General features: G+C 40.0%; 1 protein-coding gene across 2 annotated transcripts; it reads left to right on the top strand.

Annotated features, from left to right (window-relative positions):
* Positions 1-5119: 5119 nt before the first annotated feature.
* ctdsp2 (CTD (carboxy-terminal domain, RNA polymerase II, polypeptide A) small phosphatase 2) lies at positions 5120-15568 on the top strand. Of its 2 annotated transcripts, none has more exons than XM_028583023.1 (7): positions 5120-5832; positions 8010-8170; positions 9429-9530; positions 9961-10017; positions 10668-10760; positions 12562-12747; positions 13731-15568. In XM_028583023.1, exons 1-7 carry the CDS (start codon positions 5772-5774, stop codon positions 13854-13856), a joined length of 786 nt encoding a protein of 261 aa, XP_028438824.1. In that variant the 5' UTR covers positions 5120-5771; the 3' UTR covers positions 13857-15568. The 2 variants fall into 2 exon arrangements, with proteins under 2 accessions (XP_028438824.1, XP_028438825.1); XM_028583024.1 differs by lacking the exon at positions 5120-5832 and adding an exon at positions 7010-7078.
* The last annotated feature ends 1049 nt before the right edge of the window (positions 15569-16617 follow it).

Genomic DNA, 16617 nt, shown 5'->3' with positions numbered 1-16617 from the left:
GATCGATGCAGTCGGCAGCGGCAAAACAAGCTACAATGTAAGTTAATAGGGCAATTGTCCAGCTTGTGTTTACCTTCACAAAAGTGCTCGTTTTGCCACTGACAGGCTCAGATTAATATTCTAAGTGTCTGACAACATTATGGAAAGGATTTCTAAGGAGGTCGACCTCAATGTTAAAGAGTAAGTTCCTTTTTTTAAACATAAAAACATCCGCCAAATTGCGTTCGCTAAACCCATCAGACTCCATGTAAAGAAACAGTAATTTTAGCATTGTAAAATACACTTCATTCAAAGTCAACAGAAACAAAATAAAACTATGAAAAGCCGTTTTGGGTCGTCTTTCCACTTTTCCAACCATCACAACTCTAGTTTTGGTTGAAATAAACACATAGTTTACCAATTTAAACGTGAAAATATTTTGTCTTTATACGTGCTAAAAGTATTGCTTTTTTAAATTGAGTCTGCTGGGTTTAGCGCTAGTGACCTTAGAGCTGTTTCTGGTTAAACAGAAAGGTGTCAAAGAGGTTTTAAAAGGTCTATCTCTGTAGGGATCCTTTCCATAATGTTGTCAGACACTTAGAATATGAATCTGAGCCTGTCAGTAAGAAAACAAGCACTTTTGTGAAGGTAAATACAAGCTGGACAATTGTCCTGTTAGGCTACATTGTAGCTTGTTTCGCCGCTGCCGACTGCAGTGGTCTTGCTTAATACTGGACCAATGTCAAAGATTGTTGTTCCCATCAGACACTTAGACAGAAAAATGGTAGTTACCCTTTAACTATAAACCTGATAGTTACTAAATCAAACTACTGTTTAATCATGTCTCAAAAACATGATTAAAAATAATGCAATTGACCAAATAATCTCATTTTACAATACAAAACAGCATGGTTTTTGTAGGGTTCACAAAGTTAAATGTAAAACGTTTTAAGACATTTTAATACTACGTAGCAATAGCTGTTTCATGATCACACCGAAATATACCGATGGGGAAGAAAACACTTCAGTACCTTCAAGCAGTATGTACAAATATTATTCCTAATGTTATAATTCATAAAATGAATGGCCGCCTGGGTAGTTCACCTGGTTGAGTGTGCGGCCCATGTTCAGAGGCTCAGTCTTTACCACAGCGGCCGCGGGTTCAATTCCGACCTGCGGCCCTTTGTTGAATGTCATCCCCCCTCTCTCTCCCCTTACATGTCTTCGGCTGTCCTAAAGGCCTAAAATGCGCGCACACACACACACACACACACACACACACACATACACACACAAAATGAAGGCTACCTGGACAGGAAAACTAATTAAAAAACACAACAGCTTCCAGCAGCACAATCAACTGTTGCAGCAATTCCACTTTTAGTTTATAAGTGCGTAACGTCTCCCGACAGCCCGTAAGAGAAGCAGGCAGGCAAAAATCTAATATTTAAGACTTTTGTAAAGTAAAATTGAGACTTTTTAATACGGAGCCCCAGACATGACACCCGAAAAAATAACGAAATTAGCACAAATTAGCATTTTGTGGCCACAAATTAGCATTTAGTTGCCACAAATTAGCATTTCGTAGCCACAATTTTTTTTTTTCGGATGTCATGTCTGGGGCTCCATATTTTAATGCCTTCTGAGAACCTTTTTTTGTTGTTGAGAAAATTGAATTCAAAGCTTTTTAAGACTCGGTGCAGTTTGTCTTTTGGCCGCAGGGAGGCAGTGCAGGCCCCGAAAAAAGCCTCTACTCAGCTAGAGTAAATGTCTCACCACCAGAGCTGAACAACATAAAACAACACATTAAATGACACAGTTTGTTACATCACGCTTTACGTGTTGTTCCGGCTGCACAGGAACAGCGTTATTGTATCAAATCAAATCAAATGAGTTGCAGTGATTAGACTGTAATATTCCTGTACATTCAGATGTGTTTGGCACACCTGTGGTGGTGGTACTGTATGTCTGAAGAGTTGCAACTATTGTGTAACTGCAAGCAAACACTGCTGCTCTCAGTGTTGTTCGAATTCCACTCCTGAAGTGCTTCAGCGTTTGGAAGCCGAGGAGAGGCGGACGGACAGGTTTTTCTTTGCATTGTGGCGGGGAACTTTTTTTTTTTTTTTTTTTTTTTTTTTTCTTCGGTCATGGAGGCAGAGTTATGTAAGAGGGGAGAGTCTTCCCACCGCCCCTCTCTGTTTTTGTTTTTCTCAATGAGCCAATGTCTCCCTGCCGAGGCCTCACAGCCTGTCCAGTAGGCCCCTTTCCTGGAAACATAGCCTAGCAGAGGCCACTCAGGGGCAGGCCTGCGAGGTGGGAGGGTAGGGGAGGGGAGGAGAGGAGGGAGAGGGAGGGTGGGCTCTTCCAGCAAATCACATGATGGTAGACCCTACATTCCCAGCCCTACATGAGGCTCAGATGCTGCAAGCACATTTCAACAGCCAGTTTGTCATCAACATGATTGGAAGTAGCTAATGCATGGCAGAGTGCATAAGGCTGTAAGTAGACGCTGTGGATTCCCACGTGTGAAATGTAGAAATAGAACCACAACGCCTGATGGATGGGTGTGTGTGTGTGTGTGTGTGTGTGTGTGTGAGTGTGTGAGAGGTTAATGTGATTTTTTGCCTTTTAATGTCAACATCACCACAGATTTGAGCTATGCAGTATAATTTGATGGACAGTTTGGCACAGAATATCTTTTCTCATTTGTCCTCAGTGGTATATTTTCAATCAACATGATCTAAGCTATTTAAACAGTGTTGTATTTGTATATTTGCTTCATGTATCGGCATGTAACCGAGTTACAGACGTTAAGTCGCTGATTTATTTTTGCAAAAAGATACCCTGGATGCATTTGTTATAGCAGAAAGCCCCATGTTCTTTTATGACTGTGACTTGAACTGCGAAACTGACTGATTTATTGTGTTGTGTTGCAATTGTAAAAATCATTGAATGCGTTTATTGAATTGACAAACACAAAATAAACCACAACATTGAAACACAGGAATTATATGACGGGATTATTTAAAGATGATCGCATTTGTTTGCATTCCATATCTTTTTGTTTCACTCTGTGATCGTGATAAATTTCTGTTTCTGTTTGAAATGGGCCACACGTGTGATTTATTTCTCCTTCCACCTCATGCTGTTTTTTTTAGTTTTTTTTACATGCTTGCACATTTGTTCTGTTAACAGATGAAAGATGGATGTAGCTTTAACTTGTACCTGATGTTTCAATGTCCAGTGGTACAACTGCAGCACCTTTAACACTCAGCTCAGGGCCTTTCCTCTTCTTCACAGAGGAATGCAACATTTACTGAAGAAGAGGGCAAGGCGCGCCAGAGATCAGGCAAAGATAATGAATTTCAACTTGATTTAGTTAACAGTGGCATCAGCCTTACACCGCACGACATTTTCCAGCTGTGCTGTCCATACTTATTTTGTATATATTTTTTTTACACAGATCTGTCAGCGCTGCCCTAAAATGTCCGACACCAGGAATGCAAACAGCAGAGCCATTCTTGTTTATGTCTTGCATTGTGGCCACTGTGGGCACTGGCTGAGCTTGCAGTGTAATGGGCCCATGTGTTTGGAATGAGCATAGAGTGACTATTTCAACTGTAGTTATTCCTTTATTAACGAGTTTTCTTTCATTGCTTCTTTCTGTTTTATTCAGCTACACAGATGTATGCAGTTTGTGTTCACGTGTGTGTTGTATGTGCTTTAAAACTAGCACAGCTCTGCTGTTGCTAAACTCCACATCACAGTCGCTCACCGAGCTCACTGTGATTACCGAGAGGTTTCAGAGGATGAGGAGGCCCTGCAGAACCTCCATGCTGTAAATATAAATACCTGGGGACCCACTGCTCGACCACATGGCCTACCATGATGTCAAACCCACTTCTATTTATTTGAACAAGGTATAAAAAAAGTAAGTAAAGTTTAGTTCTGTTTTAGTTTTACTGTCAGCACAGTGAAAAATTATTTTAAAATACATAGAGTTTGTCTGCAGCTGACTACAACTTATTCTAATTAAAAACAATAGAAACAGCAACTGTTCATGCATTTCTTTCCTTCCTAATTAATGACTGGATTTAGAGCTAAATAATTACAAAATCAACAAAGTAACCATCATGTAATGTTCAGGATGAGCAGTCTCAAAAATAACTGCAGTAGAGGCTGTTGTTGCACAATGTTCGGTGATTGTAAAATTGTGGTTCCCAGCAGTTTTTAGGTAAGTAAGTTTCACTTTATTATTGTGTCAGTAACGGGAAGCAAAAGTAGAGAAAAAAAACGAAAGGAGACTGGGTCATTGGTTTCACTCTGCCCTCTGTTACCCCCATACTTAGGAACAGTTACCATGTACTTCTGCATGGACATATACAGTATCTAACCAACAAAACTCTTCTGTTGGGGAGATATTCAGTGCAGACTTGGGGGGGTCCATCAACTTATTCAAAACACATGGAAACATCTGCAAGCTGTTACATGCATCATATGCACACTATGTTTAGTGTTTTTGACTAAATATACCCGTTTAAAAGCCTGTTATTTAATAAGCCTCGACAATGTTTGGGTTTCCCTACTAATCAGGAGGTTGTAATATCGCGATATTACGCGTTAAAACTGCGAATTGTATGCTTGTACACGAAAAGGTAGCCCCACTGTTAAATGTGCAATTTCCGGACAATAGCCTAATCCAAGAATTAAACATTACAGGCAACGATTAACGTTAAGTAGCCTACAGTTCTTTTTTTGAGATGATTATTTTGGCTCACCATTAATTCATAATATCTCCTCAAAACATGTATTAAAGTTGAATAAGAGTAAAAAAAAAAGAAATGTGTAGAAAATAAAATATAAACAAAGAATGAAAGAAAACAAAGGTACCCTATTTCCCTCAAAAATAACAATTTAAGAGAAATAATACATACTACGCTGCCTGTCTTCATCTTATATGTGAATGTGGTTGCCTAAATTAGCATGATTTAAAAAAAATAATAATTTATAAACAATGTGATCTCATTTGATCGAGCAGCGCTGGAATGTGTTCGGTGCGGCGCGAGCAGGACGGGAGGAATGCATTGACCACGCCCCCCCCCTCATCCCGGGCGTCCAATCAGGGAGCGAACACGGTTTCAAGGCGCCCGCGGAGTCCCAACCGTAGAAAAACAAAGCCCGGGACAACAACAAAACTCATATTTTACATCTAACTGCGCCCGGGAATCCGTTTTATTGTATCGGAACCGACGGAAGAGGTCGATTCTCGGTGTTTTTCGTCGCTCTCTAAGGTCTTCCGGGCGGTGTTGTTTATCTGTAGTAAGGGGGGGCTTGAAACCGCCCTCCCTTGCCCCATTTCCTCGGTTGTTTTCCTTCTCTCGCCTGGATTCTCCATGTTGTTGGTGCAAGAGTGAAGACTTCGCAGCGACGGGTAGAGGGGGGCTGCTCGGCGATATTACCCGTAATAGTAGTAGTAAACCCGAGACGACGGAGCTGACGGGAGTCTTAAATAAGCCTCAAAAAAAAAAAAAAAAAAACACATCCAAAGTGCCTTGCCCCCTCCCCAGGCGGCGGACCTCCGAAAGGAAGAAAAGAAGAAGAAGAAGCGGCGGGGAAATAAAGAAAACCCAGAGAACAAGATAAATCCTTCTCCCGTCGAGGATCGTTTCTGAGGCGGATGTCAAGTTACCTCGGTGAATAATTGAGTCCATTTGCCAATAGAACCCAATGAGGGATGCCCATCAGTGCTCGGGGACAGGATTTGAGGATTTTGAGGGCTCCGTGATTGTCAGATGGAAAGTTCTGTTATCACCCAAGTGCAGAAAGAAGACGTTCAAGTGTCACCGAAAACAGGTGAGATGGGCCCGTGTTGTGTGCGCTTTGAATTATTATTACATCTGCTTCATTCGGTGCGATATTATTAGAGTATTTTCTGAATAATGGTGTGTGTGTGTTAAGAAAGCCTGTAGTGCGCCCATTTGACAGTTGAGCGCTGCGGACGCTGGCTGAGCGCGGCATTGCCCTTTTTTTATTTATTTATTTATTTTTTTATATATATAAACCAATTTACCAAACAAATCTGTAATATTTAGATCTAATGTTAAGCACTATAAGATAGAGATCCACCGAGTCTAAAATAATCATAAAGTGTTTATTTACTAATACTATTTTGCCCAGAAGCTGTTTCCTTCACCTGCAGATCTTAAAAAGAGCTTAAGTTACAACTGTTAGAATAAAAAAATATATAAGACTGAATAATATCCATCGAGCAGGGTTATTATGTAGCTTTACCACAGCTAAGTTGTCCCTATACTATTGGATATAATGTCAAGTGTAAGGTCCCAGCCTCCATTATTGTACTGGGTTTGCCATCCACAGCTTAGCTATTGTTGATCCTGTTTTGATCTCCTTTTTTCTGTGTGTGTGTAAATCTCTGTCGCTTCCTAACATGTGGTGTTGTGATTATGGCTGAGATCTTCTCGTGATGGGGTGCTGCTGCTGGTGATCGTGGCCAGCTCTCCCAAAAAACCAAGCTGCTGTGTATTTATATGTCGATCAGGTTCCAGCTTGTTTATTGGCACCATCCCATATCCTACTACTACCAGGTACAGCATGAAGGAGCTCGTCTGTCACCACAGGCGGCATTGTAGTAGGCTACAGTGAGACCCAGCTGCTGGGTTCATTTATAAACTATGATGTGGTGTTGTGTTCATATTGTTTTTTTTGGGGGGGCGGGTGTCACAGATCAGTGCGCGGCAGTAGCATTAAAGACCGCTGCGCTGTTTGCTTGTATTTTACTAGACAAACGCTCAGCACAGTTTCTTGTATTAAATCCTAATCCACATTAAAAGGCTGATGGGTGTGAAGGGGCTCCGGAGTGGCTGCTGATTAACGGGCGACTTTATAGAAATATACCAGGTCCCGCGGTGTTGACAGCGGAGTGCACAAACACACCCCTCTGCACACGCCCATTGTAGCGCCGTTTTAAAGATTTCGTTGTTTGCACGCTTCTTCCTCAAGGCTAGAAAGAGGGCTTCGCTCATTGATTCTGGCTTTACTACTTGGTGGTCGATGTCGTGCATATTGCATGATTTTGCAGGTGCTGCTTTAATAGGAATGACCAAATCAAGCTCCTTTTGTCTCTTAAAACATGGTGTTGTGTAACATGGCCATCGGTGGGTCTGCATTATGTCTTCACAGCAGCGAGTGTCAGCATGGAAACTGTAGATTATTAGAAAGTAAAATCTCTCTCTCTCTCTCCACTTTTGACCGTTTGTCAACAGTTCTTCTTTCTAGTAAAGACTGAGCGTGCTCACTGTAATGGCTCTGTGAGGGATGGCTATTCATTCTGTTTGCAAGTCCTCACATGAAACACACTAGAGGGGACTTGCAAGAATGTTTTTCTCCCCTTCTCTTTCACTACAAGCCTTGCATGGGGCTGGGACACTCGTGGTTATGGTGACTGATCAAAGACCTGGACAGAGCACTGAGGTGTGACTGCAGGTCCTGCTGACTGGCTGACTGACTGACTGACTTGGCTGTCTGTTCTCCCCTAGCTTCAGGCAGCCCTGAAAGGTCTTGGAGTTTAAAATGGTTGGAATGTTTTCTGTGTCTGTTTTCTGTTGAAGGTAGTGCTGAAGAGTGTGGGTTTTCCCGCCCTCTGTGATTATATAACATGTACCAGCCATTTCCAGCAGCAGCAGCAGCAGCAGAGACAGGCGCATTAAAAACACATTTCATGTGCGACAGATGGATGGTGCCTTTAGGAAAGGGGGGCTGGGGGGGGGGGGAGATGTTGCATGTTACAAGTAGCTCATAACTAATTTCACTGAATTGAATTGATTGATTTTAATACTTTTCTTCCCCCATGTGTTTTCATGTCACCAGCGATTTGTTTTGTGTGTGGAAAAACAAACAAGATTCCGCGTTTCTGACGTGGGATCCAAGGTCCCACTTAACATTTCCGCGTTGACAACACGCAGCTTTACTCGGTTTCCTCATGAAAGTCTCTCTTTCTCTGTGCTAAACAGGCCAGGTGAGCCGCTCTGCCCTGAAACAGCCTCGGAGTTGTAACATCTTCAAAGCGCTCTTCTGTTGCCTCCAAGCTCAGGATGGCCCCAAACCGCCGCCACCACCAACACCTTCCCAGCAGGCCTTGCTGGAGTCACAGGAAAATGGGACAGTTGTCAAGGTAACATTATTTTTATTCCAGCAATGTTTCACGCCACTGAAAAACAACAATTTAAAGCCCTCAGATTGGTTCAGTCCTGCCCTTTATTCTTGTTTATTTAAGATTTCACTTCCTTGTCACACACACACACACACTGCTCGCCATAAAAGAGGAGGTGTTTGAATAGTTTGGCCATCTGTAGGAATACACTTAACATGCTGTTGTAAAAATGTGCTTATTATTGTCTTCAAGTGTTTTTTTTGTTTTTTTACAACTGTGCGCTAAAACCACTACTGCACCTGCTCTTAACATGTTTAAAGCTAACCGCAACTGTCTGCAGATATGGAATCACTTTGATGTTCACACTTGATCCTCCAAGGAAGATAAGAATAACGACAGAGCGACTACCCATCCTTTAGGCGGGCGGCGAGCAGAGAATGGTGTATTGTGTGCCTCGTAACTGCTGAGGTGGAGAGAGAAAATAAAGCCTTGAGCGCCTGCGGCACACGGTTGGCCTCCGCCGGTTAACGCTGTCAGCCTGATTAGAGCTTCAGTGCCATGTAAGAGGCATTTAAATGGGATACCATGTTTGTTCAAACTGAGGAGTTGGCTCCAGCATCAGAAGCAGAAACAGGAAGCAGCATCTGTAGGGCCTGGTTAAATGAAACCGAATTTCAACGTTGGCACCGAACGGGTTATGTTGCATTGCGTTGTTTAGTTGGTGAAATAAGATTGCTGTTGCTTGTGCATAGTATGTGTCATCAATCTTAACTTCCCTCCCTTAATGGGTTCTCTTTTTATGTTATGTAATATATTAATGATTATTTTCAGATGGACTGTGGTCATAAAGGGCCTAGAAAGAAACACAAATTAATAATAAAAAAAAAAAAGGCAAACTAAACTGGATATGTAAAAATGAGATTATATCAAGCTAATGGGTTCTCCCTGCAGGTGAACGCCTGCAGAGATGCTTTTGGAAGATATAACGAATTACATAAATATACTAATCCTAAAGTCATCCAACATAAAAGCTGTTACAGTAAATAATGAGGCTCAATACTTCTTCCACACATACATGCAGTTCTCAAACTAAGTCTTATCTAATTTCCCAGAGGTAACATTTAAACGGCCGAGGTCTGATTTTCATATTAATCACTGTACTGTCAGGACTAATCATGCTCCTGAGGTATAAACATAGCACAAGGCCAGTTATAAAGGTGTGTGTGTGGGGGAAAAGTACCATTAAAATGAAACATTCTTTGTGTGTGTTTCTCCTTAGCAATGTGAACCCAGCCTCCTGCCTGAGATAGAGGCCCAGGACCAGGGGAAGATATGTGTGGTCATAGACCTGGATGAGACCCTGGTGCACAGCTCATTCAAGGTACCAAAGCAAAGAAATCACTCACTTGACCACCACATAAGTGTATTTTTCTTCATGTAAATGCCTTTTTTTTTATACGTTTTCATATTGCACAGTTTGAGTGAAAGCGTCTTCTGATTTATTAGAAATAAGAAACATTAAATAAGTGTTTATTTAGGTTACATTCTGTAGCTATACATAATGGCAGCCTGTAGCAGTAGTGTATCGGTCTGGCTCTGCTGCGATTGCTTATTCATCTGTATTAGAGTTCCTTCACTAAAACCATCTCATGTGCTTGAGGAACATCAAGTGAGTGACATGCTGTTTGTGTAGGCTCCTCACTGTGATTTATGGCAGCCGTGGGGAGTCCTTATGTAATGCCATGTGAATGCACACAGCGCAGCCATGTGAATGAGCATGCCAACCATCTCCCTCTGTGTTCTCCCTCCAGCCTATAAGTAATGCAGACTTCATCGTGCCTGTGGAGATAGAGGGGACCACACACCAGGTAAACTACCGTGCGTGTGTGTGTGTGTAGGGGGCTGTGTGTGTGTGTGTGTGTGTGTAGGGGGCTGTGCCCGTGTATGTACAGTATGTTGATGTGTTCGCAGCAGTTGCTGAGCTGAAAAGGGATGGGTCTTGTCACTGATCAGCCAGGTTTTTGTTTTTCGACGGGCACACGGAGCCCTCTGCTGGCCAGATGTTGAACCGGAAATATCGGCAAGAAAATGAGTCATTTCAACCCAGTTCATTTCAAATGCCATTTCTAACTGATGCAGTACATATTGTTGCCTCTGTGAAGAAAAAAAAAATACTTGCACACTGAAGCCGGACCGCTTGTTCAACTTGGGCTTCTCACTATTGGACATGTGGAAATGTAATTAAGTCAGAAATGTGATTCCTGGGACCCCATGTTGCTGGCAAGCAGTCGTCTTTGGGCCTCTGCCTGGTTCAAGTAATCCAGGATAGGCTGGTTAACACCGGCACGGCCTATTCTTGATTACTTGTTTCAGGAACTGGCCATTAGCAGCTAACGGAGCGGGAACAAATAAGTTGATGATACAAATGTAAAGGCAAATAAATAAATACAAATTAAAAAATGACATTGAAATAGCCCTGTTGATGGGACAGTCCACTGATGGTCTGTCTGTGTTACAGGTGTATGTACTGAAGAGGCCGTACGTGGATGAGTTCCTGCAGAGAATGGGAGAATTGTTTGAATGTGTGCTGTTTACAGCCAGTCTTGCAAAGGTAATTTACATCAGATACTGAAGCACATCCTAAAAAAAAGAAGAGACATTTGTTTGTTTAATGTCGTGTCTGATCTATCGGAGGTTGTTCTGCTTTCTCTTTCCCATTTAGTTCTCCTTTTCGCTGTCATAGGAGCTGCTTAACATGCTGTTAGCCACTTTATTAGCCACCCCGCTCATGTTTAAAGCTATAGTTTGTTTCTGTGTTCATCTGGAGCCGATTGCGTCAACTCTTTTTGAGTTCTAACTTATAACCTAATTGATTATTAGTGGAGATTCATGCTTAAATACATTACAATATGTTGCACCACACTCGTTACTAAATATTCACACATACAAACTAACTGCTAGATGGGAATTCTACGTAGTGTGTAATCACCAGAGGCCTCACCATGCCATATCATTGTGATACTTGTGTCACGATACGATATTATTGCGATTTCAAACATATTGCATCATTCTGCGATATATATTACAATTTATTGCCTTTTTTCCAACTTCCAAATTTTTCCCAATTTCAGGTTATGTCCCCAAAAGGAAACTTTGTCAACACCTGTTTTATCTAAAAAGATAAATGTCTCCGTTTGTTCATCTCACTTCAGTTTTATTGCTGCAAAAATGGGACTGTCAAGCAGACAAACTGACCAACATATATATAATGATAGATTGATATTTGGCATCTGTGTATTGATGCAGTATTGCCACGGAACATATCGCGGTACTATGGTGTATTGATTTCCCCCCACACACACACACCCCTATGTACTATGATAGTGAATCTTGTGTTTTCAACTGAACCATCTGACAAAACTAATATTATCTTGCTAACATATTGCACGTTTAGATTGAAGATATGATATGGTCAACATATCTGACCTGGCACTTGATCAAATGCTTTTTCAATAATGATGTAAGCTGGGAAGATTTTTTTTTTTTTTTTTTTTTCATTAAAAAGATAACACAATATACCTCAGACTATCAAACGTTATGCCAATAACGCCAGACTAAATGACTAAATAGTGCCTGCGAAGTAAGCATATTTACATATAGGGCTGGGCGATATGGAAAATATCAAATATCATGTTATTTTTGACCAAATACCTCGATATCGATACCGCAACGATATTGTAGTGTTGACTATTGGTGCTTTCACAAAATATTTACACAATGAGATTTTTGATAAATAATCATCAGTAATGTGGATATAATGACTACCGGTAAGTGGGTAAAGGCAAATAATAGAACCGTTACAACAGTCTGGCAAGTTCAGAAAATCTTTTACTTTTTTTAAAAATCTTTTACAACTTTACTGTAATGCAGCCTTTAAAACCAGGAAAAGACAACACTTATGCCATATTACGATATCCAAAATCTAAGACGATATCTAGTCTCATATCACGATATCGATATATTGCCCAGGTCTAATTACATATCTCCCACTCGTTCTATAATGCATGAATACTACTAACTCTGAAACCCGTTTATCCTGCATGTATAAATGAAACAAGGCAGTAGCTACAGCTAGTGACGCTACAGTGTGCTTCCTGAAGTTCTTATCTGTGCATCGTTTAGTAAACCACGAGATTGACTACTTAGTAGTTCCTAAGAACTTAAAGATCGCTTTACACAACACAAACGTAGGAATCGTTTTCTAAATAGCTGGTGCAACGAGCAGATTTTGGATGTGTGATGCTATTTCGTAGCTATTTGCTGTTAAGAATAAGACATTTTAGTTAAAAGTGCTTCATTAGTCCAACCTGCTTTTCCCTCCCGTGCTCCCCACCTCCCCTGGTCTCCGTCAGTACGCAGACCCAGTGACGGACCTGCTGGATCAGTGTGGTGTATTCCGGACCCGGCTCTTCCGGGAATCTTGTGTTTTCCACCAGGGCTGCTATGTCAAAGACTTAAGTCGCCTGGGCAGAGACCTCCACAAAACCCTCATCCTGGATAACTCTCCTGCCTCCTACATCTTCCACCCTAATAATGCTGTGAGTTTTCATCTGCTTCTGTCGAAAAAATAAATAAATAAATAAATAGCTTTGACTCCTGTAAAAAATCATATTGATAGCCATCATTCAAAAGATGGGGCACATGCTCTTAGACCTCTGTCTCGTCAAGCTTATAGAGGCCTGGATACACTTCAGGCACAAAAGTTGGTTTAAAACAACAACAAAAAAATTGGTAGGGACAAAGAATTATGCAAAGATCACCTGTTTGTATGAAATGTTTTTGACAAGATTTTCTTCAGGCGCTCAAGTTTGATGAGAAGGAGGTCTGGCAATGTGAGATTTGCTCTTACAAAATGATAGATCACATAAAATATAAACATTACTCAACACATGTTACAACACATAATGATACACATAATGAGCAAATTACTCAAGTTTTTCGCTAAAATGAGCAGATATAGTCCTCAACGTTTTGAGAGTTATTCAATGTTCAGAGTGTATTTCTAATGTTATCCTGATCAGGGCTGCAACTAATGATTATTTTCATCATTTATAAATGTTTGGATTCATTTCTCTATATATCGTTTTGTTTGTAAAATGGTAAAAAAAAAATGAAAATGGCCCATTATAACACCATCAAATGTCTTGTTTTGTCCTAGCAACAGTCCGAATACCCAATTACATTCAGTTTACTCTCATTTATGACAAAGAAATAAGACCAAATCATCACATTTTAGAAGCTGAAACCAGAAACGTTTAGGCATTTGTGCTTGAAAAACTACTAAAACAATAGTTGCTGATTTGTTTCAGGTCCATATTCTGATTTCTAGAAACGTACACTGCACATACTGTGCAAAACGCATTAGAATCAGAATTTACACATTTAGGTCAGGTTAAAATTGTACACCTCTGGTTAAATTTAAATACTGCTTTGGTTCATACGTGTATTTGCACAACTGGCAGATGCGGTTTATGTGTGACTAAGCCAAAAAGTTTGTGAGTGACGGTCCTGTTTTTGCCAGGTTCCCGTGGTGTCATGGTTTGACGACGTGGACGACGCCGAGCTGCTCAACCTTCTGCCTGTGTTTGAGGAACTTAGTCAAGCTGATAATGTTTACACCCAGCTGGACCAGCTTCGTGGACACTAAGCTCCCAACGGACCCTCTCAGCTCTTGTTAGGAGCTTGAAACCTTGCCAACAACAATAGAACCGTATATTGACAATAGATAACTAGAGTCTTCAGACGTTGTCCTCCTAGCCGCTGCACACAATCCTCAGTTTAGAAAATCGTATTAGCGTGGGGTTAAGGAAATTCCAAGCCTGGAAAACACAATGTGTTTGGCACCAGCTGAAACTATAGATTGCAATCGGAGGCCTTTTCCGTCAGAACCTCAGTGCTGACATTCTTGACAACCACTATTTTGAAAGACCGGGAAACAACAACCAAAGCAATCCCATCACGATCAGTCCAGTTAGAAATATTAAAGTGGTTCTTTTGCCAAAGCAGAAGCCTGCCTGCCCTGACTTGACTTTTGGACATTTTTCTTTTTTTTTTATTATTATTATTATTATTATTATTGTGCCTTTTTAAGGAACAAAAAACAGCTCTTTTTTAAGAATTCCCACAAGATTTTATACATTCATTGATTTCTTTTTATAGGTTGTTTTATAAGGAAATCTATTTTTAAACGGTGAACATGGTTCCTCTATGCAATCCAGTTCTGTAATTACATGGACAGTAGCTCCTAAGTAGCCAGTCAATAAGTGTATTCTGCAGATGTAAACATTACTGTAGCCTTATTTCCCTGTCAATGAGCAGCAAAACAACAGTATACTTTAACTATTTGTACAATATACATCATTTCTACAAACCATGCAAAATATACGTCATTAGTGATCAGATTGATATTAAGTTACGTAAACAGGGTAAAATCTTGTCTTTAATGGTCCGTTGAAAGCAGACACTGGAATATGTTGGCACATAGGACGACCAAAAATGCCACCACAGTTTTCATTCAAGGTTTAATAATTAATAGTTCATATCTTACTATGTGTTTCTTTTATGACTACGCGACAAACAACTTGCACTTGTTTTATATTGACAGTGCTGAAAGTAAAAACTGTGCCTTTTTGAAATTCGGACAGAGAATGGTGTTCTGCCTGAAAAGAGATTTTGTAGGCCTACACACTCTGATGTGTCATGCTGAGCGTGAGAAAACACTGTCAAGAGCAAAGTGTAATGCCATGTGGCTGTGGTACTTGCAGTGCAACACTTGAAAATATCAAATTTGATTATTTTTTTTTAGCATGTGTGAGTGTTTTTTTCTATATTTATTGGCCAAAACATCTGTATTGTCCAGTACCTTCTAATTGCTTAACATTTTGTATTGTAATCCATTTGGCTACTTTGAGGCTGGCCTTGTGTTTTAACTGTTGTATCTGTGCCTAAATAACACATTCTGCTGTTTAAGTTCATAGATATTTCAACAAAAAAACAAAAACATAAGCAGTTAAATCAAACAAATAAGATGCAAATCTGAGATTCAATCATGCAAGTAAACATTTTATTTTTCCATTTCCAATTAAGTACAACATATATTTTGTGGGGTTATGTTTCCTGGGTAATTATGGTTTTTCTATGTCTGTCTGATGGAATTGTTTGCCTGTATGTTATATAGTCAAATATGACAATGAAATTGAAACAGTTGTGATGACCAAAAGTATTTGTTTAGACAGTCACAATTTGTCTTTGTGTATCAGAATAAATCCAACACTCATTTTGTCTACCCTATCTGACCAAAACTCTAATAGACAAGGTGCTGCCAGTCTTTATTTTGAAATAAAAATTGGTAATATTCTACTGTCTTTGTGTATGCTTTTCCTCCTCTGTGACACAGATCTCTTTATTACTGTGGCTTGCTGCATGTCCTCCTATACAACAATTAAGTAGCTTTTTAAATCATTCAATCTTTATATTTTACACATTTTATATTTTTAACATGTACAGTGGTGGAATTTTACTCAAGTACTGTACTTAACTTGAGTACTTCCAAAATGCTACTTTATACGTCTTCAAAGGGAACTATTATACTTTTTTACTCCACTACATTTATCTGACAGCTATAGTTAACTTTTCAGATGAATATCTTTTTCAATATAAAAAAGCCCAGGATATGAAGTTTTGATTGTGGGATCTTTACTTATAATGGAGTATATTTACATTGTATTATTAACAAATTAACAGAACAGCTCCTGAAACAGTGAAGAATATAACACTACAGTGAATTATAATATAATATATAATAATTTATAACACTTCTTCTACCACAGATAGTGTATTGATAGATGAATCTAGCATACATTTATTTTTCATAACCACCATGAGTCTAGACATAGAGATACGTTTATATAAGATGAATTACTTCAATTTACAATATTCAAAAATGTTGCACGCATGTTGCACCATGTTCGTAACGATTGATTCCAGACTCCTTTACACTCCTTCGTTTTAAGTTGCATCAGCCCTGCATGTATTTGAGTTTGATTAGAAACGTGGTGTTACAGTAGAGGCAGCTTTTTGGTTGGTAGCGTTAATCGACGTTTGGTCGAAACTTCAAACGTTATATTACGGCTGCTAAAAAACAAACGTGAAAATATCGTTGTTTAGCTGGTGACAGTTTGGAATCCTAGTTTGGAATGGAGCAGCCATTTTAGGTGTACGGGGGAGGGAGAGGGGGAGGGGGAAGGGAGGGGGTGGCGTCACCATCCTAGGAAAAGAAATATTCATAACGAAACCGGGGCCATTACTCGGTGATACCTATACATCCATTGGTGACACTCACACCGTATATTTTTTAGTTAAAGGCACGTCATATATAACAGAATAGAGATTACAACAATTTCAACTGA

This window comes from Perca flavescens, chromosome 7, assembly GCF_004354835.1.
Source record: "Perca flavescens isolate YP-PL-M2 chromosome 7, PFLA_1.0, whole genome shotgun sequence".
In the NCBI taxonomy this organism is placed as follows: domain Eukaryota; kingdom Metazoa; phylum Chordata; class Actinopteri; order Perciformes; family Percidae; genus Perca; species Perca flavescens.
This window is presented reverse-complemented; position numbering and strand designations above follow the sequence as displayed.

Excerpts from the sequence above, each read along its gene's own strand:
- ctdsp2 (XM_028583023.1), top strand. The coding sequence starts at position 5,772 with ATGGAAAGTTCTGTTATCACCCAAGTGCAGAAAGAAGACGTTCAAGTG. Across the intron at positions 5,833-8,009 it reads TCAAGTGTCACCGAAAACAG|GCCAGGTGAGCCGCTCTGCC; the intron begins GTGAGATGGGCC and ends TGTGCTAAACAG. Across the intron at positions 9,531-9,960 it reads TGGTGCACAGCTCATTCAAG|CCTATAAGTAATGCAGACTT; the intron begins GTACCAAAGCAA and ends TTCTCCCTCCAG.